This window comes from Pogona vitticeps, chromosome 6, assembly GCF_051106095.1.
Source record: "Pogona vitticeps strain Pit_001003342236 chromosome 6, PviZW2.1, whole genome shotgun sequence".
Taxonomy (NCBI): domain Eukaryota; kingdom Metazoa; phylum Chordata; class Lepidosauria; order Squamata; family Agamidae; genus Pogona; species Pogona vitticeps.
Window position 1 is genome coordinate 8,458,628 of NC_135788.1, and position 23,875 is coordinate 8,482,502.

The 23,875-nt window shown below is 46.3% G+C and overlaps 1 protein-coding gene and 1 long non-coding RNA gene across 3 annotated transcripts; one reads left to right on the plus strand and one right to left on the minus strand.

Annotated features, from left to right (window-relative positions):
- Positions 1 to 10,592, minus strand: LOC144583783 (uncharacterized). 2 transcript variants are annotated; one of them, XR_013537725.1, is made up of 2 exons: positions 9,739 to 10,592; positions 1 to 336 (listed from the first exon to the last, which is right to left on the minus strand). It is a non-coding gene; the product is annotated as an uncharacterized LOC144583783 (long non-coding RNA). The 2 variants fall into 2 exon arrangements; XR_013537724.1 differs by lacking the exon at positions 9,739 to 10,592 and adding an exon at positions 9,341 to 9,534.
- Positions 10,592 to 23,415, plus strand: HTR5A (5-hydroxytryptamine receptor 5A). Its single transcript, XM_078378512.1, has 2 exons — positions 10,592 to 12,907; positions 20,188 to 23,415. Exons 1-2 carry the CDS (start codon positions 12,164 to 12,166, stop codon positions 20,518 to 20,520), a joined length of 1,077 nt encoding a protein of 358 aa, XP_078234638.1. The 5' UTR covers positions 10,592 to 12,163; the 3' UTR covers positions 20,521 to 23,415.
- The last annotated feature ends 460 nt before the right edge of the window (positions 23,416 to 23,875 follow it).

Here is a 23,875-nt window from a genome sequence, read left to right on the forward strand (position 1 = left end):
TGTTTCTGGAACTGAAGGAGAAACATTTGAAAAAAGTTACTTATTCGGACTCCAACTTACAGAAACTCACAACACAGACAATGGTTCTCAAAGAGTTATAAGAAGGATTTTATTGCTTAAGTATTTTACATAGTTGCAATCTACCCTTAAGCAACCATAATAGAGTTTTCAAAAATACATAAGATGCTCAATGTGTGGTTAATACTGCCATGCCTGCAGTGAGTATCTGTGGCTGATTGGTTATTTGAACCCAGGGCTCCTCAACCCTTTGTCTGTTCCTCTGTCCACTTGCCCAGTGCTTCCCAGCTGAAGTTCTATAGAATGTTGTCAAGAGTTCTGCAAGAAATTGGAAAAACACATCTAAAAAATTGAAAAATGGCAACAATTTCTAATATCCCTTAAGATCATGTGAATGTTTGTTCAGCAACATTCAGTAATGGGGTACCCCCCATACACTACCAGCTACCTTTGTCTTCTGTTTTGCTGAGTTTGACTTTAAGATATATTTACCGTATTTTTCTGTGTATAAGACTATACTTTTGTCTAACAATTTTAGACTAAAAATTGAGGGTCATTTTATACACGGAAGTAAGCTGAGGAGAGTACAAAAACAAGTGGAGGGGAAAGCAGGGATCAAATTATTTCTGCAGGGCTTTGATCCCTGCTTTCCTCTCCACTTGCTAATCCTTAGCAAAAGGAAAGCAGGCATCAAAGCACTGCAGGATTGCTTTGATCCCTGCTTTCCCCTCTGCTTGCTAAGTCCATTGGGGCTTAACAAAAGGAGGGGGGAAAGAATCAAAGCAACCCTATGGCTTTATAAGGGGGAAAGGGATCAAAGTGATTGTGCAGTTGCGGGATTGCTTTGATCCCTTTCCCCCTCCTTTTGCTAAGCCCCACGGTGCTTAGCATGAAGGTAGAAAGCAGGGATCAAAGTGATCCTGCAGCACTTTGATCCCTTTTCCCCTATACTTGCTAAGCCCCACTAAGATTTCTTAATTTTGGGTTAGAAAGGTGAGGGGCTCTTATACATGGGGGCATCTTATACATGGAAAAATACGGTACTTTATGACATTTATGTTAGTTTGTTAGTCTTACAAAACCCGTGGCATGCAGGCATTCAAGCCTGTTCCAGAAGCAGAAAGAGAAGCGTCAGAAGTGCCCTGTTTGAACTTGTTCTGTTTGCAAGAATCCTCCCAAAGTTTGTCTGGATATGAAAACTTATTGTTAAAGGCTCATCCATGGGAAAGAAAAGTTTGGGGACCACTCCACAATACCACACTGCCTCCAAGTATCTTTATACACTCCATCAATCCCATTACTGACCCCCAGCCTGCATTTCCCTTCTCTCTCCTCAACTGCAGAAAACAGCAAAGGGCCACCTGGGAAATCTCTCTCTTTTACAACCAGAAACAGTACTGTCTCCTGCAGGTGAGTGCCAGGGGGTGGACAAGTGGACGAGAAGGTTTATGGAATGGTGTCTCCTGTAAAAGGGTTTTGCTGACTGAACAGGAGCACATCACACAGCAACTTGTTATAGCTGGCCTCACTTCTATATTATTCTAGCTCTTATCAGTAAGGTCTGCTTTTACTGATCCATGCTTTTGAGGCTGCTGTTCCAGCTCCTGTTTTGCAGGAGTGCCCTCTGTTGGAGAGAATTCCTGCACAAGCTGGAAGATGAAGAGCAGCTAGAAACCGCCGAGTGACTTCAGTATCAAGTCAGCCTAAAAGTCCCACCTTTCCAACTTGCTTTTTGTTACTTCTTCGCATTTGATGAAGCAATCCTAAAATTATGGCAGTTTGCAAATTTGGGTAATGGGCTAATAAAGGTAATTGTCTTTTGAAGGTTTAATGCTGGTCTAACAAGCCTTTGTGCAAATTCTAAAAATGCTTGCCTGTTAAGACTTCATCCTCTTCGATACATGCATGCAGCGCCTGCACGAATGCACGCAACATGAGCGTGCTCTATTATCTGGAAAACAGAAATCCTTTCCTTTTAAAACCTCAAATGCTCTTCACTGGCTTAAAGAATCCCTGCAAGTGCGAGGCTCAAATGAGGAATTGTTGTTGTTTAGTTGTTAAGTCGTGACTGACTCTTCCTGACCCCATGGACCAGAGCACACCAGGCCCTCCTATCTTCCACTGCCTCCCAGAGTTGGGTCAAATTCATGTTGATAGCTTCGGTGACACTGTCCATCCATCTTGTCCTCTGTCGTCCCCTTCTCCTCTTGCCTTCACACTTTCCCAGCATCAGGGTCTTTTCCAGGGAGTCTTCTCTTCTCATGAGAAGGCCAAAGTATTGGAGCCTCAGCTTCAGGATCTGTCCTTCCAATGAGCACTCGGGGTTGATTTCCTTCAGAACGGATAAGTTTGATCTCCTTGCAGTCCAGGGGACTCTCAAGAGTTTCCTCCAGCACCACAATTCAGAAGCATCAATTCTTCAGCAGTGAGCCTTCGTTATGCTCCAGTTCTTCAGTGGTCAGCATTCTTTAAGGTCCAGTCCATAATACAACTGTGGAATTCCAAAGCAGACCATGGGATCAGTAATTTCATGTGATTTCATCTTTTGGTGGACTATGCCACTGTGGACTGAGGAAGGAATGGAGTCAAAGGATCATACACTCCCTCAAAAGTAGGTTTTCCAAGGGGAAACCAGAACCTGTTTTCCTTCTGATGCGTTTGTTTTGTACAAGCTTGTAGGAGAGCAGTCAAAAATGTGATCACCATACAGTATGTGGAATCATATAGTAGCAGACTGTTGTGTGGAACAGCCCATAACCTTCTCCCAGCACCGGGTGGGTTTGGCGCTGTTTCCACTTTGGTTTGGATGCTCTGCAATGAATTATCAAGGTCTCTGTTGCCCAATAAAGTACCGATGCCCATAGCATTGGAAGAAGCAATGGTGTGGCAAAAATTACTTTTTCTGTGGCAGCAGCAGGAAGAACAAAGTCAAGTCCTTAAATGTGACATTTGATGGAATATGTGACAGCTGTAATAATCTTTCCTCTAGGTATCAAATACGCTTTGCTGTTTTGCGTCCTGGTGCATGGAAGTGACTCTATTGTGGAGGCCAGGGAGAAATACTTTAATGTGGCCTTGTAGACCATTATATTTCCAATTCATTTTGCAATGCTCTTATCTCTAATTCTGCTCCCCTGACCAACTTTCTCTGGCCTAAAGGCTGCAAGGCCAGGAATGCCTCCTTGCATTTAAAATGACTGTGAATTAAATCATTTTTAATACTTGTTCCAAAGCAGTTATCTCACAGTGCACACAACAAACAGAAAAGGAGATTTGCATTTTATTAGACACACTGTGGCTTACCCATGTTCAACTCCTAACTAGGTGAAATCACTTAGTACTTGCTGTTGTAATTGCATTTTCCCCTCCCCAGGATAGCTTTAGGGCTAGCAATTAACTTGCTTGGGAGTCAAGGTAACAAGTTTGGCATCGCTTTCTTGTGCATGTGGAAAACTTGATGCAATTCCATTCTTTCCACCGCAAAGAGTGTGGGTAGACTGGAGTCCTTTTCAATGTGGCGTGTATGTGGTGTCAAAGCTCAAATATTAGGTTCAACCCATGGATCTGCACCAGCAAAACCCAAATCACTATTAAAGTTTATTAGAGTTCTCCTTAGCCTATCCTACTTGCAGGGCTGTTGTGAAAAATGAAAAGAAGGAATACTTTTCTTCTGGGTACAGTTACATAGGATTATGTGGTGGCGCTGCGGGTTAAACTGCAGAAGCCTCTGTGCTGCAAGGTCAGAAGACCTGCCATCGTAAGATCGAATCCACGTGACGGAGTGAGCGCCCATCGCTTGTCGAAGCTCCTGCCAACCTAGCAGTTCGAAAGCATGCAAAATGCAAAATGCGAGTAGATAAAATAGATACCACCATGGTGGGAAGGTAACGGCGTACCATGTCTAGTCCCGCTGGCCAGATGACCACGGAAGATTGTCTTCAGACAAACGCTAGCTCTATGGGTTGGAAACAGAGATGAGCACCGTCCCCTAGAGTTGGACATGACTGGACAAATTGTCAAGGGGAACCTTTACCTTTACCTTATTTTGTAGTTAGTGTGGACCAGTGGTTCTTAAACTGCGGTCCCCAGACGTTCTTGGACTGCAATTCCCAAAAGCCTTCACCACTTGTTATGCTGACCAGGATTTATGGGAGTTGCAATCTGTGGCATCCGCCCATGTCATGAATAGTAATAAGCTATTTGCATGTACCAATTAGAGTGCTGAAGAGGCGGAGTCACCATATATAAGAATCTCTGCAGTAGGCGGTGTGGGGGAGTTGAGTGGGGAGGTTTTGAGAATTGGGAGTTTGGAGTAGAGGGGTGGGTTGGCAGTTGAGGATGGATGAAGTGGGATGTTTGGCTAAGAGTTAAAGACCTGTATTAATAAACAACTTCTGTTTGGTTCTATTTAAAATGACATGTGGCCTGGACCTTGGTTATTAATAACACATAATTATTAATAACACATAATGTTGATGTAATCAGCTGGTGGCAGCTGAAAGACACGTAGCTTGTGCCCTATGTTTGGCGAAACAATCAAGGGACAGGCAGGAACGTGACACAATCCAAGAACGTCTGGGGACCCATGTTTGAGAACTGAATTACACCCTGAATGAGTGGGTTTGAAGGGTAATAATTAGAAAACAATTGAAACTGTGGGAGTAACAGTTTCACAAAGCACCTCCTAAAAGCAGGGGAAGTAGTTCTCATAACTGGTGCAAATGAAATGCTTCTGAATGCAGGAACAAATGTTCAACCAAACCCACGGAAGGACCAGATTCAAAGCATTGATTGCAAAGGTGGCTGATAATGAGGTTCACAAAATACCTGTATATTTGACTCTCCCTTTGATCTGCGAGTTAATCAACCTTCATGATGTCAATTGTTTATTGGATCCATAGCCTAGTTTGTCCTCCAAGGTTCCAGAAAGCTGGCAGTAAACAAATCAGTCCCATATCTTGCCATATGGAAGAAAGCCTTGCCACATCAGTGGTGATTGAGTTTTAGTGCCATCAGTTTCCTGTCGCTACTGCCATCTGTTTTCCTGGCAGATTCCAGGATTTGTTCTGGCAACATTGCCCTAATACTAAAATGCATGTATTATATAAAAAAATATCTAGTCGTATTAGATAAGAATCTCTAGTTGAATTTTCTAGCCTGCTTGCTCAACACATTAATTAATTTATTGAGCATCTGTATTAGCAACATGCTTCATAGTACTCAACCCACAGAACAGCAGCTTAATTGACAACAGATCAGAAAACATGAATAAAATCATGATTAAAATAAAAGCAAATGTCAAGCATATACCGGACAAACCTATTCACAGTTGAACTTAGCCCAACAGGAGTTCGGCTGCTTCATCATCTTATTATGCATGTTTTGGAACTACTAATAGTATTCATTTCCTGAAAAATTTTGACCCAAGTCTCGCCTGTTGGCCTTTAATAAATTTTACAAATTAGACTCTTTTTTAACATGTATTTTTCTGTTTATTTACAAGACCATCTTGTGGTGAGCCACTACTCTGAGTGGCTTACATCAGAAAAAGACATGAAATAAAACAACAAAGAAATGAAACATCTCACCTCTATACTCCCTTGTGTCACAAACAAATAAACCCAAATTGCAAGATGGTGATGGCTATAAAACCAGTTTGGCTCAGTTACATTATCTAACTTCCTGAGGTTCTCAAAGGTAAGGAGCTAGCTGGGTGACTACAATCCCCCTGTCCAGCCCATAGCTTGGCAATTTTTTAAAAAACACAACTTTCTGAATCCTAGTTATGCTGGTTGGCGAATTTCAGCAAAGCTACTAGAAAAAAGTAGTATAGGCAAATTCTCGATGGTCAGTGGACTTCCTGCACTGAATATCCCTTTGACTAGGTGCTGCAGTTGGTTGCTTATTGGGTGTCTCTTCCCACATTTTGCTTTTTGCTTTTAAAATTGCTTTTAAAAAAATGAAATGAAAACTGAATTGTGCAATGTCCTTGAGGATTCCCTGTATTTCAAATCTCCAGTTGCTTGGTATGATCAAAAATGCAAGAAGATCAAATTTATTCTACAAAAACTCAGCTCTACTTCAACAACTGGAGCATAGATTTGCAAGAGGGGGTGCTGGCGAAGGTGAAGCTATTAAGGTGCTGCACTCAATATGACAGCAAGTTTGGAAAACTCAGCAATGGCCAGAGGATTGGAAAAGATCAGTCTACATCCCAATCCCAAAGAAGGGCAGTGCCAAAGAATGCTCCAACTACCATACAATTGCACTCATTTCACACACTAGCAAGGTTATGCTCAAAATCCTCCAAGGTAGGCTTCACCAGTATGTGGACCGAGAACTCCCAGAAGTACAAGCTGGATTTCGAAGGAGCAGAGGAACTAGAGACCAAATTGCTAACATGTGCTGGATTATGGAGAAAGCCAGAAAGTTCCAGAAAAACATCTACTTCTGCTTCATTAACTACGCAAAAGCCTTTGACTGTGTGGACTACAGCAAACTATGGCAAGTTCTTAAAGAAATGGGAGTGCCTGACCACTTTATATATCTCCTGAGAAACCTATACATGGGACAGGAAGCAACAGTTAGGACTGGATATGGAACAACTGATTAGTTTAAAAATGGGAAAGGAGTACAATAAGACTGTATATTGTCTCCCTGCTTATTTAACTTATATGCAGAATACATCATGCGGAAGGCTGGACTGGAGGAATCCCAAACTGGAATTAAGATTGCAGGAAGAAATATCAACAACCTCCGATATGCAGATGATACCACTCTGATGGCGGAAAGTGAGGAGGAACTAAAGAACCTCTTAATGAGGGTGAAAGAGGAGAGCGCAAAACATGGTCTGAAGCTCAACGTCAAAAAACCGAAGATCATGGCCACTGGTCCCATCACCTCCTGGCAAATAGAAGGGGAAGATATGGAGGCAGTGACAGAATTTACTTTCTTGGGCTCCACGATCACTGTAGATGGTGACAGCAGCCACACAATTAAAAGACGCCTGCTTCTTGGGAGGAAAGTGATGACAAATCTAGACAGGATCTTAAAAAGCAAAGATATCACCTTACCGATAAAGGTCTGCATAATCAAAGCTATGGTATTTCCAGTAGTTATGTATGGAAGTGAGAGCTGGACCATAAAGAAGGCTGACCGCCGAAGAATTGATGCTTTTTAATGGTGGTGCTGGAGGAGAGTCTTGAGAGTCCCGTGGACTGCAAGGAGAACAAACCTATCCGTTCTGAAGGAAATCAACCATGAGTGCTCACTGGAAGGTCAGATCCTGAAGCTGAGGCTCCAATACTTTGGCCATCTCATGAGAAGAAAAGACTCCCTAGAAAAGATCCTGATGTTGGGAAAGTGTGAAGGCAAGAGGAGGATGGCAGAGGATGAGATGGTTGGACAGTGGCATCAAAGCAACCAACATGAATTTGACCCAACTCTGGGAGGCAGTGGAAGATGGGAGGGCCTGGCGTGCTCTGGTCCATGGGGTCACAAAGAGTCGGACATGACTTAACGACTAAACAACAAAGCTGGTGAAGGAGTGTCTCTCTGCCTCTCTTTGCACATATGTTCGTTGCCCACGCACCCACCCTCTTGCCCATATATATGTCTCCTTTTGTCTGGACTCTGCTCACTACTGGCTGCTATGCTTTCGCCCTGTCAGTCTAGGGCCCACTGAGCATCAGTCACAATTGTCTTGTAAAAAACAAACAAACAGAGAAGTTGTTCCAAAACAATCGAGAGCCCAATCCCTGTGCCCATTTGAAATTGCTGGCTTTGAATTCCAAATTCAGCATTGCTTAGAGACTAGACAGGAGTCTTGTTTTCAGACCTGCCTGCCAGCCATCACCATTAACTGGGCATCTGGGAAGGAAGCCCTACTGAAGAGAGGCGAATCAAGCAGTGTCTTTTGAGTACGGCTCCCAGGTTTGGAAATTCTTCTGCAGGGAGCTCTGTCTGACAGCAGTACTTTCTCAGTGTTGAGCAAATATCTCCTTAATGTTTCTGAGCAATCTTGCCTCGTTACAGAATTGCTTGTTGCATAATCATTATTTAAAACTTGGTGCAAACAGCCCTGATAAATTTACATGGAAAGGCAATATAGGACTCTGATGAACTAACAGGATCACAGCACAAAATGTTCACAATGTTTACCAGCTCCATGGAGAAGAAAGGAGGGAGATGGTCTTCAGGCACTTACTTAGTGATGGCTGGGAAATCATTTTTCTTTTCATGCCCATTGTTACATAAACAAGACCTGTGGTGTTCTGTGTGCGAAGGGAGAAATCAAAGAGGGTTTTACAAGAATGGCTGGCTAGATAACTCAGCGAGTTAAGTACCAGAGGCTGGAAGTTCGATTCCCCACTTGTGCCTCCAGGGAGAAAAGCCAACCTGTGTGGCTTTGGGCAACCTGCACCGTCCCAGGGCGCCCCCTAGAGGAAGGGAAGGGGAAGCCACTTCTGGGTACATTTCTCTTTATCTAGAAAACACTGGAGAGTATGACCCTAATTGACTTGATGGCAAATTATTATTATTATTATTATTATTATTATTATTATTATTATTATTATTATTATTATTATTATTATTATTATTATTATTATTATTATTGTTGTTGTTGTTGTTGTTGTTGTTGTTGTTGTTGTTGTTGTTGTTGTTGTTGTTAGTTCATGAAAAACTTTACATCTGCCGAGTTTTCCACTGGCATTCAACTTAGTGACCCAATTGTGATGCAAAACTGCTTAAAATGTTAAGAGCAGGAGTTGAGCAAACCTGGCAGTCCCTGCTTCGGCCGGAAAGCTCCCTGGGGCCAGCCGACCTACCTCACAGGGTGGTTGTGAAGAGAACCTCAGCAGGAGAAGGGAGCCCCTCCCTATACTGTACAGGGCTTTGAGCTCCTTCCAGGCGGCGAGGTCGGATTTAAAGGTACTGTATAAGGAAGACCTGCGTAAAATGGGATCCTATGGCAGGCACGAAAACGATCGCCTTCGCTCAGCCTACGTGCAGGCTCCCCCCCCCCAAAAAAATAGAGCATTCGGAGAGGATATGGGAAGAGGAGACCAAGCTTTTCTTTCTGAGTTGGAGGTGGTCCCCGCACACACAAACCGCTCCCTCGCCTCCCATAAGGAAGGACGCGAAAAAAGAAAGCATCCAAAAGAAAAACAGCAAACTAGAATCCTCGTCTTAATCCTTAGCGTGTCGCGTCGTGTGAACGCGCCTTTGGCGGCGAGGCGGATCCCAAGTTTCGGGGCACCCCGGCAGGTTCGTGCACGGGAATCTCTCTCCCCCCCCTTTCCCGAAAGAAAATAAAACATACCCGAAAGGCAAGGGGGGGGGGGAGAGAGGGAGACGTTCTCGTTCTGCGGTCGCGGTCGCCGAGCAGCCCCGCTCACGCCCCTGGCCCAGCCGGGCGCCGAGGGAGGGAGCTCCGGCCGAAGGCGATCCGGAGGAGCCGCTGCGGGAAGGTAGAGGGGGAGGGCGGCGAGGAGGGAGGGAGGGAAGGCGGGCGTCGTCCCCTGCGGACCCGCGGCTCCCGCTCCGCCTCCTCCCAGGGCGCGGCTGCGGCGGGGAGCGCGGGGAGGGGGGGAGAGGGGGTCCGCCCGGCGGGTCCGGCTGGGGAGCGCGGCCGGGAGCGCGGCCAGCCTCAGCCGGCGAGGCGCGGCTGGGCGTCGGGGGAGCCCCTGCGCCTCTGGCAGCGAGGAGACGGGCGCCCACCTGGATCCCGGGAGGAGGAGGAGGAGGAGAGAAGCAGCCAGGCAGGCAGGCAGGCAGGCTGTCTGTCTGTCTGGCTTCCCTTGGTCGCCGAACCTCCCTTGCCGGGAGGGAGGGAGCAGCGCCGGCCTCGGCAGGTGTTTCTTTCCCTGGGATCGGAGGCGGTTTCGCAGCCCCGCTCCCTGTTTCCTCGGAAGGAAGCGTCCTCCGGCTCCTGCGGGGCGCGATCCCGCGAACGGGCGCACTTTTGGGGCGGGTGGGGAGACCGAGATTTTTGGATCGCCCCGGCATTGCCTTCCCGTCAACGGGGCGTCTGGTGAGGAAGCGCCGCTGAAAAGGCTCCATCCAGGCGAGCGGCGGTCGGGCGCGGGCTTCCTCGGGAGGCGGTCCGGGTGAACTCGGAGGGAGTTGCCTGCGAGGAGACCCGGCGAGCTCGGCTCTGGGGGCCAAAGAGGTTTGCCAGGGCGCTGCAAGACTCCGAGGCGGCGGCGTTGGGAAGCTCCGGGGCATTGGTTTGGGGCCGTGGCTTTTTACCGTGCTGGTATTCGCTTAGGTACAGGTAGCTCAGCCAGGTGGGCTGTCCATCCACGGCCGGCAGAACTATTGCTTTTGAAGATATTGCAAGACTCCCTCCTTCCGCCGCTTTCCTTTCCTTAGATTCAATTTAAAAAAAAAAAAAACTGCCTCTGGCAACACGTCTTGGTCTGGTTGAAAGGGTAGCAATGAAGGGGTTAATCGTATTCTCTCTCTCTCTCTCTCTCTCTCTCTCTCTCTCTCTCTCTCTCCCCCCAGTGCTCAGTTGCCCCTTCTTCTCGAACTGCTGGTGCTTCTCGTGTGAGCACCTTCTCCCCCCCTCCTCCCCAGTTCTAGCGCAGGGCATCTGGTCGGCGAGGGTTACCCTCCCCCCCACACACACTTTTGCGGTGCTGGAGGGCGCAGCGAGGGGCACTGCTTCTTCATCTCTCTGCTTTGACGCCCGGGCTGGGGTGGGTGGGGGGGCTCCGCTTGGCGCCCCTTGGCTGCCCCCCGGGCAGGCTGGCGTTACGCAACCGCCGCCGCCCAGCTCCGGACAGACAAGGGTGGACGCGGCGCCTGCCGGCAACTTTGATCTCCTCCGGGCTCTGTCCAGATGCCTTTTTTCCTAAATTTTCCGGACTCTCCCTCCCGAGCTTTGCGGTAGCCGGAGAGAGAGCACCGCTGTCCGGAGGAGACCCGCCCCGGCGGTGAGACAGCAGCCCCCGCTCTTTCCCTTGCAAAACAGAAGCGAGCTTGGCCGTCGGCTGGAGCCCTCCTTTGCATGACAAGCGGGGAGCCCTGGAGCGGAGGCCCCCGTGGCCGGTCGGTCCCGTCCAGTCGCCTCCGAGCGATGGCGTCCCCCTGAATGGAAGAGATGCAGCGACAGTGTCCCTGGCACAGGGTCGCAAGGAGCAAGATTTGGTGGCATCTGCAAGTTGCAAACTGTGTGTGTGTGTGTGTGTAAAAGCATTTTCTTGCAACACAACCAAAACAGGCAGGATCTGCAAGTCATCTTGGAAGCAATTTGGAGGGTTCTGGTTAGCCCACTTGTCTCCTGCGCCTGTTCCTTGTCAGATGCCTAGCTAGTAGCGGCTGATGGGTGAGGACGGGAAAGGCATTTTGCACATGCACAGAGGGATGGTTCTTTATTGCACAATAGCCCTGAGAGCTATAATGCAGGACAACCAAACTTCTGTTTCTGCAGAGATGCTGGGCTTTCGCTCTGATCTCTCCCAGCCACCATGATCAGTGGTGGCTGAGGATGATGGGGATTATTGTCCCCCACCCTGCATGCTGCAGGGCTATCCCCACCATCCTCAAGTGGTAGCTAAGGAGAGTGGGAGTTGTAGTTCAACATACCTGTTGGGTGTCAACGCGGGGAGGGAGGTTTGGAAGGCACCCAAGCAAGGATATAGGCACTGGTGCGAAATATGATGGGGCAGAAGGATGGAAACGACACAACCGTGACCATCCGGTCTTGTCCAAGATTTTTCCCTTGGCTTAAACTGCTTGCAAATGCCTCTCTTCTCCCTCCTTGTATGTGTGGAACTTTGCGGAACAAAAGCATTCCTCAGTTTCGTAATGTTGCAAAAGGAAATGACAAAAATGTTTTCAAGTGACATCCTATCTTCTCATGAATATGGTTCTTTCTCTTTGAGTTACAGGCTGGACAGACTCCCTGAGAAATCTCGAATTACTCGTGAACGTGTCCTGAGTGTATTCTATGCCTACGCTCGCCAGATTGATGCTCCACGAACTGGGAGCATGCCAGAACTCCGAAATAAAGCATTTCCAACTTCTTCTTCTGAATTATGAGGCTCTTTTGGAGATAGAAGCGGCCCAGCTGTACAAAATTTAGAAGAATCCATCTGGCCTCACCACCTGGGATTTTTTCCTGTGCTTAATCTCATACATGATGGATTGGTCCCCTAACTTCACCAGCTTCTCCGTCACCACTTCGGCAGTGTCAAACCGGACCGGCTCTCCCATGGACTTCCTTGAAGAGGTTGGAGGACCTTTGTCTGTCTTTAGTGTCTTGGTTTTGACTCTGTTGGCAATGCTGGTGGTGGCTACTTTTGTTTGGAACCTCTTGGTGCTGGCTACCATTTTGAGGGTGCGTACCTTCCACCGGGTCCCCCACAACCTGGTCGCCTCCATGGCTATCTCGGATGTGATGGTGGCTGCCTTGGTGATGCCTCTCAGCCTGGTGCATGAGTTGTCTGGACGCCGCTGGCGCCTGGGTAGGATCCTGTGCCAAGCCTGGATCTCCTGCGATGTGTTGTGTTGCACGGCCAGCATCTGGAACGTCACTGCCATTGCCCTGGATCGCTACTGGTCCATCACCCGGCACCTGGAGTACACACTGCGGACCCGGCGGCGAATCTCCAATATTATGATCGTCCTGACGTGGCTCCTCTCTGCCATCATCTCCTTGGCTCCGGTGCTCTTTGGCTGGGGTGAGACCTACTCGGAGGGCAACGAGGAGTGTCAAGTCAGCCGGGAACCTTCTTACACCATCTTCTCCACTGTTGGAGCTTTTTACTTGCCCCTCTGCGTTGTGCTCTTTGTATACTGGAAAATTTACAAGGCAGCCAAATTCCGCATCGGATCCCGGAAGAGCAATTCCATCACTCCCATTAGTCCTGAAGCTCTGGAGGTGAGTCCTTGGTCAGGAGTGGCTCCAGGATTGGGTGCTCACCATAATCATGCTACGAACCAGCCGTATTTATGTTTCATATACAGGTGAAGAGTGTGTTTTGGATTTAGAACTTGGGTAGTTTTCTTTTCCTGTGATTCTGGAAGCTGTGGTCCAAAAAACAGAGCTTTACAAACTCTGTTGGTGATTATGTGCTTTCCTGGGGCATGTGTGCTTCTGCTAATGCTGTTGCGCTGTATCAAGTAAATGTGGGCACAAAAATTCACCAAATTGCCCACACATACACAGTGGCAACAGCAAGCCTTTGATTCAAACTTCACCTCTGCCATGAGCTCACTGCTTTCTGTCTTGCTCCCCACCTAGAGTTTAGGCATCATAATACTGATTTATTTTTACAGGGTTGCAGTGAGGATAACATTTGGAAAGAGTTTTAAACACTTGCAAGCACCTTAGTGCCGAGCATTCAGACTCCTTGATTTTTGTGCCAGAGATTTTAGCAAGTGTTTCATAATGCGACTGAGATCAGAAAGAGGATTTCATTCTTAAATTTGGCCTGGCAAACGTACTCTGCTGCAAAATGTGGCAGTGTGGAGTGCTCTGTTGAGAATGCTCCATTCCATCCCCACCCCTTTCCCTTATTTCCAACATCCCAACAGTCATGTAGTGTTCCATACCCATTGAGTGTGCCTGGCCTTCACAGAGCTGTTTCTGGGTTCACCCTCCCACAGTTCCTCTTAAAGGTGTTGGGTGTTGTTGTTGTTTAAAAAAAAGTTTTGCAAACCTTAGGATTTCCTTCCCTCTGCAGTTACCTCCCTTCTGTGTACTGTTGGTGGTGTGTTAGCTGCTGTCTCCATCATTTGACACAAATGGGTTTGGCATTAGTAAGGAAGATTAAGCCCCTTAATAGTTAAACATGATAGAAGTTACAGTTTATAAGGAGGAGGACCCGTGCAATGTAGATGCTTTTTATTTGATAGTTGAGATATTTCTATACTTCTGAAAGCACTCTCATGCTGAACCAAGACTGATAGAAAAGACTGGGATAAAGAATTTGAACAATTCCGTTGTTTTAAACAACAGCAGTACTGTTAAGCCATGTAACTTCTGATTATGTTTATTTATGGCATGATGACCACCTTCAAGATTTGTTGGTTGGTTTTTAGCCAGCCACGCAGACTGAAAACAAAACAAAAAAAAATTAACCTTCCAATAATGGGGAAATCTAAAAGATTAACATGGGAGCTGTCATCTTTTCACAGACAGAGAATGTGCGGAACAGGCAGACATCGGCTGATGAAGCTGTTCCTGACATAGAGATAAGGGTTATTGCATGGCCATCATTTCTGCCTTAAACTGAGCCAGACCTTTTATCCATCTGCCTCAGTCCAGCATTGATTCTGAGTAATAGCAGATCTCCAGGGCTTCTGTCAAGCCTTAGCCTTGCCTGGAGAGGCCCCAGATTCAACAAGGGATGTGAAATGTGTTCCCTGCCATTGAGCTCCAGCAACTTCCCCTCTCTGAGTTTTAGCTGTCTGACCTTTGCTGGTTTAAAACAAATGGCAATCCTACTTGTTGGCCAGAATCCTGTAGCTGCTTGGGTAGGATTTGGGGAACTTGCCATGACTGATACGAAGATGCCACGGCATATTTTGGCAACACCACTGCGTTCACCACCATATGTGTCGCTGCAGCACACCCTGGCATCTTATCAGTTTGCTGGCAAGTTACACAAACCTTACGCAAACACCAAAAAGTTTCTAGTCTTTGTTTTACCAAAGAGGCAGCACAAGGCATGAGATACCAAGCAAAAGAATAGACATTGTATTGCCTTCTCATAAAATCTCGCTGGTCTGGGCTCAGTGGCATTGAACCATTGGGTGCAGAAGAACCTGAAGGGCCGGTCACTCGTGGTGGCACCAGCAGAACCCTGTTGCGCCTGACTGTTCTCGGCTGATGGTGGAATTGTGGGACTCCATCCATTATCCATCCATCCGGTCAGTTTTGTCCATCGCATGTATGAAGAGCTGCCTCCCTCCTTTTCCAAACACTGCACAGCCATACAAAGGCTGTGATTTATACGCTTGCCACTGTTATCTTTCATTTCATTTTCGTTTGGGTTTACTGCCTCAGTCACCACCTTTTACTGTTTCCGAGTACCTTACAGCAGTTTGTCAAACAAACATAAATCTACATTTGGGATACACACACTTGTGTTTGGCTTTTTGCCCTGATGACCAGATGATGGCCAGACATCTATGTGAAGAACTCTAGAAAGGTGCAGAGTATAGGAGTGTAAGCGGTTATTAACCAACATGATTATTAACACAGAAGGTCTGTGGATGTTTGGAAGTTAGGAATGAAGAACATTCTTGCTTATCTTTGTGGTAACCTCCAAACTGTATCTCAGACATAATTTGGATAATGGGCTAAGAGTTCTTCCTCTTCTTCTTCTTTGTTCCTTGTAGTTGTGACTTGGAACTAGGGTACCTATTTATGCATCACCACCCCAGACACAGAGCAAACACATCACCCAGAACAGGAAAGCAGATTTGCATATCATTTGTTTATGCCAATTTACCTGTACAGATGCTAATTTAGAAATCCTCACCCCCATTGAAATACGAATTCACAAGGATACCTTCCATTTCAGTGGAGAAGACTGCAAAGGAAAGGCTTAGCCTCCTCTGCCTGTTTGCAGTCTTAGAAAGACGGCAGACACTGGACGGTGGTTGCATACTTTCGTCTTAGCTCAATGCAGAATATGAAGAAAAAAGCAACGGATAACCTTGTGTTGCTCTCTCGCTGCAAGCACCTCTCTACTCTTGCCTTTGCTGCTAAATGGGCTGGAGGTGGATCAGAGCCATAGCTACGGTTGGTGACCAGGGATTGACCAGGGCACTGAGATTTAGAGGGCACAAAACATTTCAATAGGAAGGATGGTAGGTGTTTGCAGCTGGGGAAACACGACCCAAACCTCACCAAGTGCGTATCCCACCCAGGCAGAAAGAAATGCAAAGCACATAGGCTTAGTATGGAACCACCGCGGCTGCCACATCCTCCCACCCAGGGGTTCCTTCATCTTCTTGCTCCCTGAGTGACCCACTCTGAAACAGTAGGGCAGCAACAGACCCAGTGCCAAAACTGCCAGTTACAGCCCTGCAGTGCAGTGGTCCCCAACTTTTCTGTCACCGCAAACTGGTTGGGGGAGGACAGGATCCGTGTGCAGGGAAGGTGGTGCACCCCCCATGCTCACATGCATGCACAAAGGGGAGGGGCTTGCGCAGGTGCGGGCGCACTCGCACGCATGCGTGAAGAGGTGGTGCCTTTCAGGGGCGCTGGCGTGGGCAGGCATGCATGGGCAAAGGAGTGGGGGCGCTTGCGGGGGGCACGCATGACTCATGCGCATGTGTGAGGGGGCTGTACATGCGGGGGGTGGCTTGAGATCTATCTCTGTGGCCCAGTCCAGCCCAGGCCACCATCCGGCACTGGGCCACAGACCGGGGGTTGGGGACCCCTGCTGCAGTGGACACGTTCATATTCAATGTGAGCTACGTTGTATTATCAACTTTTTCCCTTGATACCTGTGATGATTTCTCTTCAACACGTGAGAGAACACAACAATAGCTTGTTAATGTAAGACAGGAATAAACCACCCAGAAAGAAATGGTTCTTTCTCCCCCTCTTTCTTTCTTATCTAGAGGCTCAGTACTATTATTCCCACTGTGTTATCTTTGATTCTGGAAAAGTTTTTTTTTTAACTGCCGCTCTCAGGAATCTGTAGCCTTCATGGCCCCTAGCCCTGCTCTTTGGTGGATGTTGGATTCTGTTGTAAGCTTTTCTGTATAGAATATTAAATTTCAGGTGTTTGAACACCTTCCCATTTCATGTCTCTGGGTGGTTGATCTGGCGGTGTGTTGTTCTGTTTCGTTATTGAGTTCGTAGAGAAATTTAGATGCCAACGTTGAGATAGAGAAAAAAAATTTCCCCATGCAAAGCTGCTGCCCAGAAACCCATCCCCAGATGTAAGTCCTGGAGTCAGTTGCCACTTGGAGTAACTTGAACTTTAATTAAGCAACTTCTCCTTCCCCCATTGCTGTTCAGTGTTGGATTAGAGCTTCTAAAAGCTGTGTTTCAGTTTATTAAAGTGCTAAACCATCAGGAGGCAGGAGCCTGTTCAAACATCTGTGTAATGTCTAGGCTTGCCCTCGTTAACTCTGTGTCATGGCCAAAGTCTGGGAGTATCAGCAGTTAACTTTTTTTTTTTTTTAAATTCAATTATGAATTTAGCTCTTCAATACCTCCCAGTCCATCTATATTTAGGGAGCAGAGGCCACAGGGTAACAATGTCTTCATATGCAAAATAACACAGTGCGGTCTTGACTTTATCCAGAATGTTAAAACCACTGACTCAAACACTTCCAGATTTATATACCAAGTGGCAGCCGACAGCTCCGTTGGGCAGCGTGGCAATATCACAAAGCTTGGCAGCCGGTCCAGACCGAAGCAGCCGTGACCCATCCCTTGGCACACAGCGCTGTCAAGCTGTAATCTCACAACCTCAGCTGAGAAGCAGCCCCGAGCTCATTGTCTTGCAGCTCTCATTTAACATTTAATTATCATCTCTGCTGTATTAAGCCATGGACATTCTGCCTCCCCAGAGGCTACAGCAGAGCGGGGGGAAAAACATCGGGCTAGTTTTATAGACGCTGTGGACTTCAAGGAAGGGGAAAGTATGTGAGAAAGCAGAGGCCGAGTGTTTCGGTTCTAGCAGACAGCCTGGGGGTAAAAGGACAGCATATGCCCAGGCCAGTAAAAGAGAGCATGGAGGCAAACGGTATCCCAGGATGTTGCATGGAGTTCGATTCCCCACTGCGCCACCTGCGAGTAGAGCCAGCCTGTGTGGAGAAGTCGAAAGGCCTGTGAAATTGCTCATGGAAACTGCCTTGGATCCTTTTAAGGAGAAATGTGGGGTAAAAATATTACAAAGAAACCAAATTGAGCAGCTGGCAAATAAATCAGCTAGTCATCACCTTCCCTACCAACTATGTGAGGTGGATTCTGTTTCAATTGAAAGAGCTAATTATTTTTAAACGTCCATCTGTTCATCCAAATGAATAATAATGGTGTGCCATCCAGTGAATTCACTCTTAGGGTGACCCTTTTCAAGGTTTTTTAGGCAGAGAAGACTCAGAAGGGGTTTACCATTCTCTTCTTTTGGGAGCAGCTCTGGGGACTGTGCAGCTTGCCCAAGGCCACCCAGGCTGGCTTTCCTGCGATGCACGGAGGGGAATTGAACTCCCCGCCGTTAGCACACACTGTATGACTTCTTTCAGCCAGGAGTCTTGTGGTGTAGTGAAGGCGACATCCAGTTCAAGCATGGTTGGAGGGGTTAATGGGTGTGATCATGTCCTGCACTTTGGATTCTTGATCCAAATAATGAAGCCAAAAAGGGACTGCCTACACAAAGTCAGATATTAAAGAAATCACACACGATGCCCCTATAGAAACATCTTTAAAAAGATTTGTTGTGTGGGAGAACTGTTACTTGCAACCAATCTTTCTGTAGACCAGGATCAGTAAAACAAAGTAGAGGGCTCCTAGTCCCTCTCATGCCTCTAAACCAGTGGTGTCGAACTGTGGCCCTCCAGATGTTCTTGGACTTCAACTCCCAGAAGCCTTCACCACCACCTCTGCTGGCCAGGATTTCTGGGAGTTGAAGGCCAAGAACATCTGGAGGGCCACAGTTCGACACCACTGCTATAAACCATAAAATTGATCCTAAAATGGACTTCTGGTGATATTTGGCTTTGATTTTTCCCCCCTCTTCTATTTCTTTAAAATTGTTCCTCCTCATTTCCAAGGCTGGTGTGGTCTCCAATGGGTCATGGGGCTAAAAAAATGCCTCCAAGACCTTCCAAAGATGTACAGCCTTGCTTTGGGTTCATTGGCCAAACTCCTGTTCTGCAATCATGCCAATGGTCTAATGTGTAGATTCAAACTGCTGCAAGTTAAGCAATTTCTGCAGATATTCTCTTTTGCATAGTGAGCTGTGTGACTTGGCATGCAACAGACAATGTCTACGGAGATTTCTTAACTTGAGTGCAACAAGATTCGAGCCATTGAATCTTCTGGGAGCAGCTCTGGGGGCTGTGCAGTTTGCCCAAGGCCACCCAGGTCTATCCTTGTAGCCGTCTGTGATACAAGGATAGAAAAACAGGTGATATAGAAAAAGACCATAAAGTTCCAGCATCATTACATAGCGTGAGGGATCACTATGATAAATGCATTATAGGGAGAAAACATTAAGTGGGAAATGCCTTATGACTCTGCTTTACTACCCATGTTCTTCCAGTCTTCCCAATAAAGTCCAATCAGATGTTTGTTTGGGAGGGGAAGTGTCACAGCGGGTAGCCAGTAAACCAGAGTCTGCTAGTGCCAGGCTTCTCCTCATGTGGGCAGCTGGACTGTCTGTAGCATCTGGCACTTCCTGGCAGCTCTGGTGATTAATGAAGGCACGGGTGGGTGGGTGTATTGGAGGTGAGGATAATGATACAAAACAATATCTCCATATTTCATGGCTGGATAGACTTCAAGCTCGCTGGATCTGGGTTTTGGGGGGTTTGTTCGTTTGTTTCTAAGTTCTTGATGGTTCAAAATATCAACTTGATTCCAGTTTTAAAGAGTTCTAAGCCCAAGAGTTTCTTTGGAGCACTAGAACTCAATGTAGCTCATGCAGCTATCATGCAAAAATCTGCTCCTGGTCACCATCCCTAACATTCTTCATTTCGACAGTATAACATAGAGCAAAGAAGGGTTGTGTTTCTGCTGTCATCCAACAATCAGAAATCCTTGGAGACTTAATTAAATTATCCAGAGGTCTACCAGCAGATCCCAATCTGCCCATCACTGCCATATTTTGTGAGATCCCACAGCACATCAAGGAAAGGAGTATTTCCGGCGACCATACTATTTCTCTTCTAGTTCTGCAGCTCCATGAAAGTTCTGTTGCTTTTCGCGAGAAGGAGGTGACTCTGGATGTTCCAGGAACATACAAACAGAATTGAGACTTAAAAGGTGGTGATGGCCTAGGTGTTTGTTTGCATGCATCGGAATGAGGGTACATGACTGTGTGACCCTGGTTCAGATTTATCACCCCACCATCAAGCCTCATGTCGGCAAAGTCTCGGGGGCACAAAACCTTGCGTGATTTTGTGTTTGGCTGTTGGCTGCAGACCAGCCAGCAAAGTGTAGTCCTTGACAATTCTGTTTCTATTTGGCAGGTCAAGGAAGCGTCCCACCAAACTCAGATGGTGTTCACCGTCCGCCACGCCACGGTGACTTTCCAGACGGATGGAGACACGTGGAGGGAACAGAAGGAGAAGAAAGCTGCCCTCATGGTGGGCATCCTTATCGGAGTCTTTGTCTTGTGTTGGATTCCCTTCTTCATCACTGAACTCATCCACCCGCTCTGCTCCTGTGATATCCCACCCATCTGGAAAAGCATTTTCCTTTGGCTCGGCTACTCCAATTCCTTCTTCAACCCCCTGATATATACAGCCTTCAACAAGAACTACAACAATGCCTTCAAGAGTCTGTTCTCTAGGCAACCATGAATGACCGGAGGGAAAGGAATCCAGGTACATTTTTTAAAAAACCCTTCCTCACCTTGGAGAAAAAGAGAGAGAGAACTAGAGACTAACAGGACCTCTTGGAAGAATCTTGAGAGGTTATGAGATAACTTAATCATTTCCTGATTAATGCTTTGTTGTTTGGGGGGATTTGTATCTTCTTCTGGAAGGTAGCTATGGAGATACTGGTGTTTTCTGCAGCAATATTTTGTTTTCCAGAGAACCTACTCTTGCTTCACAATTCTTGGTCCAATTGCAGTTCTTGATGTTGTGTGGCACCTTGCTCCGTGAGTGTGATGGTCACCCCTTGAACACAGCCTGTGACGTGTTTTGAAATGAATGATGATCTTCCCTTCTTGAAGTCCATGCCCTTTTATGAAAGGGGAAATGACCCATGCTGTGATGTTAACTCCTTAGAGCAGCCATTCTCAACAGGGGTCATATGGCCCCTTCGGGCGCTCCGGAACATTTGAAATGGGGCACAGATTTATCTGTTTGTGTTGTATCCTTGTTTGCACCCAGCCCAAGGCTTTCCTTGCTTGAAAGGGGCACCTGGAACTTGAGAAGAGCTCCTGAGAGGGCTATGGTCCAAAAAGGGTTGAGAAGGGTTGCCTTAGAGCAGGGTCTCCAAACTATTGAGTGTGGGGGCCACATCATATATCTTCCACATTTTTGAGGGCTGAAGGAATGTTCACACACACTCCCCACCCACACCCCCGCCCATCCACATGCACACCTGCCCCCCCCACCCCCATGGGCTGAAGGGAACGGGCCAGATAAAATGACAAGGTGGGCCGGATGTGGCCCCCGGGCCATGGTTTAGAGACTCCTGCCTTAGAGGATACACAAACCATGGCTATTTCACTTGAGCTCCGGTTGGTTTTAAAGGCAGGAAGACGGCAGAAATCCTGATGAACTCAGGAAGGGATACCTCCTTGGCACTATTAAAGTATATTTCTTTATTTTACTTATTCCACTTGGATGGCTTAGTGTGTTAGGTATCTGGCTGGAGAGCCACAGATCGGGAGTTTAGGTGTTGTATCCTTGTTTGCACCCAGCCCAAGGCTTTCCTTGCTTGAAAGGGGCACCTGGAACTTGAGAAGAGCTCCTAAGAGGGCTATGGTCCAAAAAGGGTTGAGAAGGGTTGCCTTAGAGCAGGGTCTCCAAACTATTGAGTGTGGGGGCCACATCATATATCTTCCACATTTTTGAGGGCTGAAAGAATGTTCACACACACTCCCCACCCACACCCCCGCCCATCCACATGCACACCTGCCCCCCCCACCCCCATGGGCTGAAGGGAACGGGCCAGATAAAATGACAAGGTGGGCCGGATGTGGCCCCCGGGCCATGGTTTAGAGACTCCTGCCTTAGAGGATACACAAACCATGGCTATTTCACTTGAGCTCCGGTTGGTTTTAAAGGCAGGAAGACGGCAGAAATCCTGATGAACTCAGGAAGGGATACCTCCTTGGCACTATTAAAGTATATTTCTTTATTTTACTTATTCCACTTGGATGGCTTAGTGTGTTAGGTATCTGGCTGGAGAGCCACAGATCGGGAGTTTAGTTATCACTGTGCAACCCAGAAGAGCCATCCTGTGCGTCCTTGGGCAAGCTGCACAGTCTCAGGATGCTCCCAAAAGAAGGGAACAGGGAACCACTTCTGAGTACTCTCTACCTAGAAAACCCTGTAAAGGGTCACCGTAAGTCAGAATTGACTTGATGGCATATTATTATTATTATTATTATTATTATTATTATTATTATTATTATTATTATTATTATTATTATTATTATTATTATTATTATTATTATTATTATTATTATTATTATTATTATTATTATTATTATTATTATTATTATTATTATTATTTTATTTTATTTTATTTTATTTTATTTTATTTTATTTTTAAAATTCCATTCAGAGACAAAATAAGTTACCTTCTCAGTTCTATTATTCACAGAATTCCTTGCTGAGGTATACCGGAAATTGTCATTCAAGAACACAACTTTTCGCACTTGTGATTCAGACACACAAATAACCAGTTGGTTCAACTTGCCCAGCTGATTTTTTGTACTTGGGGTTTCTTAAAGAGCAGTCCCAACCTCACCCTCTTTTCCTGGAATTAGGGAGTGATTAAGTCGCCTCTGAAGCAGACTGAACTTCCAAAACCAGTTAGTGATATAGATTGGGGGTGGAAAGGATCAGAGTGTGGCCAAGTTCCTCTTTTTTGGACTACGATTCCCAGCATGCTCTGCACCGAAAAGATTCCTCCAACAGAGGGAGAAGCTTCAAACTATTTCCTCTGTTATGTTTCCAAAATCTGCTACATAGTACGCCAGGTACTAGCAGTAAAACAGAGAGAGATTCGGTATCTGTTAATCATTTTTGACCATTACAGTTTAATAAAGGGAGGCCATCTAAAGTCAAATCTTCTCTTTTATCTTTTTTGCCTGGCCTTGAATCACAGTGAATGATGCTGCTGTTAATGTTTGTGCTACATCACAGGCTTTTTAGAAGAAACAGGGTGATGGCCCGTCATTCTTTGGTCAGAATCTAATGAGCATCTTTTACGGGGGAGAGGAGAGCCAGAACAGAATTTTTCAGTGACTCCCTCTAGTTCCATTATATACTTTGCTATCTCTCTCCCACCCTCCCTCCCTCCACCCCCAATTCTTTGATATTAATCTGTTCCTTCTTTGAAACATCAAAGCAAGCATATTTCTATGTTTTTCGAGGCGTTCAGCACTGGTATGATGATGATCCTCTGCTCTGATGCTAACTTCCTTAAATCACCTATTGAAAATGAACTAGATGTTGTACTGCTATTTCTAGATAAGGATAATACTGTAAATAAAATATTTTTTAAAAAACACACATATATGGATATGCCTTCAGAATGATATTTACAAAGGTTTCCATGAATTGTTTCACTGAATAAATGGAAATATGCTCTAAGACACAAGGAACTAGTCGTCACAGGGATTCATCCTTCTGTATTTACAGTACATACCCCATTGATTCAGGGGTCATTTCTTCTCTGGCAAATATAATTTGCATAATAGGTTTCACTCATTTTCAGGGTGTCACAAAAAAGATTAAAAATGAGCAAAGGTCAGAGTATTTAAAGAAATACTAAGGTGTAAGCAGCTTCTTTGTTTAGGGAAAAGAACTAGTGGGGGCAAATTGGAATGTGATACTGGTTTATGAAATGTTGCACACATTTCCCTCATATAATTCTGGATTCTTGTTTAACACAGCAGTTAGGAGGCTTTGCCCTCCCCCCCATGTTTGGGATTTCTTGATTGATTGTAGGCATCCTTCACAGTCTCGAGAG

Coding starts and splice junctions, on each gene's coding strand:
- HTR5A (XM_078378512.1), top strand. CDS start 12,164: ATGATGGATTGGTCCCCTAACTTCACCAGCTTCTCCGTCACCACTTCG. Junction 12,908..20,187: donor TTAGTCCTGAAGCTCTGGAG/GTGAGTCCTTGG, acceptor TCTATTTGGCAG/GTCAAGGAAGCGTCCCACCA.